General features: G+C 27.7%; 1 protein-coding gene across 1 annotated transcript; it reads left to right on the top strand.

Annotated features, from left to right (window-relative positions):
- Positions 1-1770: 1770 nt before the first annotated feature.
- LOC114168898 (phenylacetaldehyde reductase-like) lies at positions 1771-4519 on the top strand. Its single transcript, XM_028053869.2, has 6 exons — positions 1771-2028; positions 2110-2279; positions 2405-2596; positions 3215-3377; positions 3500-3686; positions 4258-4519. Exons 1-6 carry the CDS (start codon positions 1908-1910, stop codon positions 4400-4402), a joined length of 978 nt encoding a protein of 325 aa, XP_027909670.1. The 5' UTR covers positions 1771-1907; the 3' UTR covers positions 4403-4519.
- The last annotated feature ends 1558 nt before the right edge of the window (positions 4520-6077 follow it).

Raw genomic sequence — 6077 nt, forward strand, 5'->3', positions numbered from 1 at the left:
CTTAAAAATGTCGCTATAATTGTAAGAAAAAATTATCAAACAAATCATTTCTTTTACCGAAATAGGTTATGGTTTGCGGACTAGGTTGTGAACTATTAAGAATATAAAATAGAGTGGGTAGTGCTACAATTTTTAACTCTGTAGTAAGACCAAACTGACATATCAGTTAAAAACTTAAATCAAAATAATTAAAAAATTAAATTTTTATATTATATTGTTATAAATATATAAATATACAATATTATTATAATTTAAATCATAAATATTTAAATATAAAATTCTATTTATTAGTTATAATAGATTAATCTAATATATAAATATAATAATTATTTTAATTTATTTATATAAAAATATTAATTTATTAAGTCAAAGATTACAAAATATTTATATAATTAAATATGTTCTAAATACTTATTTATAAACAAATTTTAAAATAAAAATTAAAACAAATATGGACAAACTTATCGGTTCACCTGGTCTGTCCTCTAATAAGATGGATCGTAATTCTTAACCCATTCTTGTGACAATCGAGCTCAATCCTATATATTTTTTACGGGTTAAAATGGACTGAACTTATTATATTACCACTCTTATTTGTTAGAAAATAACAAAACGAGAATAATATTTTAACTACTAAATTTTGATAACTTTCTCTTATAATATGATGTGTCATCTTTAAATGATTTTGAACTATTAAAAAAAAATAAAAAGGTTGAAACCAATTAAAAAATGATACCTGAAATTGTAAGAGAAAATTATCAAAAGTTAATAATCCAAAAATCATTTTCCATAACAAAAGCATCATCAAAGAAAAGAAAAATGCATATATCCATGAAGAAAAGTAAGCTTCCACACCATCTTTTCTGTCCTTCTTGTGCTTCTACAAGTCCAAGAAAACATATCGATCTTCAGAAAAGGAAAAACCCAGTGAGTGATTTTCAAATCAAATCCCAAGATATCTGAAACAGACCCTTAAATACAGAAATAAGAAGAAAAAAAAATTGATGTGCAAATAAAGTGTATGATGTTTATCATCTAAAGTATCCATCTGCCTAACACCAACTCAATGTCATTTTTAATTTTATTTTGAAATAACTCTGAGCATTTAAGACTTTTTTAAATGAACATTTAATATTGAATTTAAAACTGTCCCACTGCAATAGGGCACTTCAGGTACGTACCAGACAAAAAGGAAAAGAAAAAAATCAAATGGTTAACGTGGCATATTGGAGTTTAATTTAATTTTGAGTTTGGATTTTCTATTAATTTTTTAAAATTTTTTAAATATATTAAAATAATCTTTGACTAATGTATTTTTAATATTTAGCAGAGGATAATATAAAAAAATTCAGTAAAGAAACTGGACTTTTCAATTTACTAAATAGGATATGAGAGACTTTCAACACCTTCCTCATGTTGAGCTATAAGTATATTTAGTGTGTGAGACTAAACATTAATAAATGATCGAGTGAAAATATATGTCTAACAAACATAAATTTCACTAAGACATGTTTTAAATTATGACTGTGATATCTTGAAAAAAAAAATGAACTTTAAGTCTAACTCAATTTTTCACAAAATTAACTTATAAAATAAGATTTGTCCTTATCTATATTATATAATATACTATAAAATTATTTTATCTCTTGTCTTTATGTACTTACAACATTTTTGTACCATAATTTGTCATTAAAAAGACTAGTTAAAAAAAACATATCAGTGTTAATTTGTTGAATAAAGTATTTTGAAAATTAAAAGATGAATGAAAGAATCAACTTTACTCAGCAGAATTGCCCAGTTTTGTAAGTCAAGATTTATTTACTCACGGATGATATAAACCTCTTTAAGTAGAAAATAACCAAACATAAATTGAAGGCAAGGTGTTTGATTAAGAAAAAGAGAAGAAGATGAGCAGCAACAGAGAAAGAGTGGTGTGTGTGACTGGTGCTTCTGGTTTCATTGCTTCATGGATCATCAAATTCCTTCTCCAACGTCAATACACTGTCAGAGCCACTGTTCGTGACCCATGTCAGTTCCTCTTTCACCTTCGATTAACCTATTTTTTATAAAAGTAAGATGAATAATATATAATACAAGTATTTGATGCAGCTAATCATGAAAAGGTTCATCACTTGCTGAAACTTGAAGGAGCAAAGGAAAGGTTACATCTCTATAAAGCAGATCTTCTTGAAGAAGGATCCTTCGACTCTGCTTTTGAGGGTTGTCATGGTGTTTTTCACACTGCTTCACGGGTTCAGTTCATAGTCAACGACCCACAGGTTCATTTCACTAAGCACTTTCAAATACCAGTGATGCACATTTTCATCAGATGATTTTTTGCAGTTCAGCAAATTCAGATAAAGACTGAATTTTTGTTGAATGATTTTGTTTTCATTTATTTCAGAAAGAGTTAATTGATCCAGCGGTTAAAGGAACTCTCAACGTTGTTAAATCATGTGCAAAATCGACATCAGTGAAACGAATTGTTTTGACTTCTTCTTTTGCTGCGGTTTTGTACAATGGAAGACCTCGTTCTCCCGAGGTTGTAGTTGACGAGACTTGGTTTTCAGATCCGAACATCTTAAGCGAAATTGAGGTGTGTCATTCTTCTTTCTGAGTAACTGCTATTTGTTTTTTGTTTTTGGATTAAATATGTTTGTGATGATTTAATTTTTAGTGAATTTTAGAATTAGTTTATTTCAAAATTTTAGACAAATTTAGTTCCTCATTTTTTTAAATACGTGGAGTTAGTATTTTTAATCAAATTTTGTTAAGTTTATTTCATATTTCAAGCGGCGTTTCATAATAGTATTTGACTTAATATTAAAGCAAAAATATGTCAAACAAATGAACAATTCAAATTCAATCCTGAAATACGTATGAAACATCAAATAAACCTAACCAAATTTGATTAAAATGACTAAATTCACGTATTTCGAAAGATGAAGGACTAAATTTGTCTAAAGTTTCAAAATGGACTAATTCCAAAATTCACTAAAAGTTAAGGGACCAAAAACATATTATTTAACACTTTGTTTTTGTGTGTCTAGAAGTCTCACTTGACTAGAAATAAAACGATTTAAGAATACATAAATGAGTTGAAACCTCGTCTTATAAACTGATTTTATGAGATTGAGTTAGACTTGAAATCTACTTCTTATTAATATTCTGCAACTTGTTTCTTATTTTTGAGTGTTATGCTACACATTTTCAGAGATGGTATGCATATGCAAAGACTTTGGCTGAGGATGCTGCCAGAAAATTTCTGGAAGAACAAGACATTAAGTTGATTGTTATTAACCCTGCAATGACCATAGGGCCTCTGTTGCAACAACAAATGAACGAAAGTTGTGCCTCAATTTTAAACCTAATCAATGGTGATGTTTATCTTCTGAACCATTCGAGCCTTTTGGTTTTGTCAAGAAAAGTGAATTATGCAGAAGAAAAACTCTGCTGCAGATTTTCCCAAAACAATAACTCTTTCACTTGGTTGATGCAGGTTCTCAAACGTTTCCCAATTTCAGCTTTGGGTGGATCAATGTGAAAGATGTTGCAAATGCTCATGTTCAAGCGTATGAGAGTGATTCAGCTAGTGGAAGATATTGTCTGGTTGAAAGAGTTGCACACTTTTCCGAAATTGTTAAGATTTTAGGTCAGATGTACCCAACTTTGAAGATTGCAGACAGGTAAGTTTAACTCTGAGAAATTCATGTAATGTGATGAATAAATGTCATTTAGGTAAGAATTAATTGACATGTATATCAACTTGTTTGACTTTTAATATATGATTTATTTTAGGATGTATACATAGTTTCTGAGTAGTTTACCAATGTAAAATTTAACAATTTTTTTTCTACTGCATATTTTTGAGTTAGTAAAAGTCAGTGAACTTTTAGAATTCTTGACACTTAATCTGTCAATGAAGTTTTTGTTGTAATTATTTTAGAATCGCACAATGATATTTTTTATACTAAATTTTGACAATTTTCTTTTATAACATGATGTGTCGTCTTTTAAGTAATTTTGAAATATTGAAAATGAAAAAATGAAGAAATGGAGAACCATTTAGAAGATGTCACTTAAGGTTATAAGAGAAAATTGTCAAAATTTAATTGTCAAAATTTAGTAGTCAAAAAATCATCTTTCTTTAAAATGTATAATTTCTGAGTAGTTTACCTATGTAAAATTTAAACAATTTTTTTTGTACTGCATATTTTTGAGTTGGTAAAAGTCAGTGATTTCTGCCAATTGTATCAGGTGTGAAGATGATGAGCCATTTCTGCCAACATTTAAGGTTTCGAAAGAAAAGGCAAAGAGGTTGGGAATAGAGTTTATTTCCTTGGAAGAGAGTCTTAGGGAGACAGTTGAATGTTTAAAAGAGAAGAAGTTTGTTGACTTTTAGTTCATGTTATCATTAAGAATGAGCAATATTCACAACCATAAATTGGCCAAGTTAATGCAAAATAAGGCTTGTATTATATCAAAACACACAAGCCCAATTGAATTTGATTTTTACTTATGCCTCTGCTTGGTTAGAATTGAAGAAATTTTTATATTTGAATTTTGAGAGGGAAAAAAGTAGGGATGATAAAACGGGCTGTTTAAAGTATTAGTCCGTAAATCCGTGTTAAAAGAAACAGGTTAGGTTGAAGATTTCAACCCATCAACCCATTTTAGTCCGTTTCGTCCAGTCCGTCAACTTGACAGGCCAAAGTACGAGCCAATCCATCAAGGTTTTTAACTTATCTAATTAAAAACATTAACTAATTAATTAAAAATTTTAAAAATATTTTATTTAATTAAATATGACTTTAATAATAATTTATATGTATATATAAATAAATTTAAAAAATAAAAAATTTGAAAAATTTAAAAATAATTTAAAAAACTAAAAAAAAATAAAAAAAAAAATTGAATGAACCAACCCGATAACCCTTCCTATTCAAAATAGATTGTTATTATTAACCTATTTTTGTTTGACAGATTAGTTCAATCCGACCCATTGTTTATGAACTACGTATTGACGGGCACAACGAACCGAACTAATCCGTTTTAATCCGTTTTGTCATGTGATTTTTAAGCGTGACTTAACTTTCACTGCAAAAAAAAGTAATTCCGTCTTTTGTTCCAAATTGGTGGCTAACCATTAAAAACGCTTTTCCAAAAGCAACAAAGTAGTTGCTTTTACTTTTTACGAGAAGCTTCATTTTTCACGTTATAGTTGAAGTTCAAACATACTAGTTATGAATTACAATTTGAATAAACTAGCAGAGGAAACAAATTTGTTATATATATTCACATTCGATTTTTTGTTTTATATACAGTAAAAGAAGTTAAGACATATATAAAGTGTGTCCGATAATATTGTTTAAAAAAGTTTAACGATAATATTTAAAAACTTTTTAAATAATATAAATAGGAGAAGAAGTAAAAACGCAAGACGGAATACGAGACAAATAAGAAATTAAAATTTATTGGAATATAAAATCGATCTTTCTTAAGTTTGAAAGCAAAAAAAAAACAACAAAACAAAAATATTTTGGTTTAATGGATTTTTGGTATTAATACTTGTCGGAATTGTCTTTTTTTTTTTTTTTTTCTAAATGAAGTTTTCATTGCCTCTGATGCTTCCTCTTTCATCCCTTCCATTCTCGTTTTTTCTATTATTTTTCTATATCCCATTTTCTTTATCTTCCTTCACCTTCTTCGATCGTCAATTCAATATTCGAATTTTATCTAAATATTTATAAATAAAATTTAATAAATTTAAAAATCGACTGAGCAATAAATAGGTTAAGTTTGGGTGTGAAGGAGAACAAAAATGACAGAGACAAAAACAATTTTGTATACTAAAAATACTTTAATGATAGTCAGCAAGGTAATAATGTTTGTCTGAATATTATAAACTATCTCATTACCTAATTATTGTACTTTATAGTATATAACATTAATTATTATGTACCACTACCAAATTTTAAATCAACGTTAACCTACTAATTTTATATTTAGGAACAAAACAATTATTACATGTAAGCGCACTCGTCATACACACCACTATGTAATCATATTCAATTCTA

This window comes from Vigna unguiculata, chromosome 11 (assembly GCF_037176805.1).
Source record: "Vigna unguiculata cultivar grain cowpea cultivar isolate G323 ecotype 2 chromosome 11, ASM3717680v1, whole genome shotgun sequence".
NCBI classification, from domain to species: domain Eukaryota; kingdom Viridiplantae; phylum Streptophyta; class Magnoliopsida; order Fabales; family Fabaceae; genus Vigna; species Vigna unguiculata.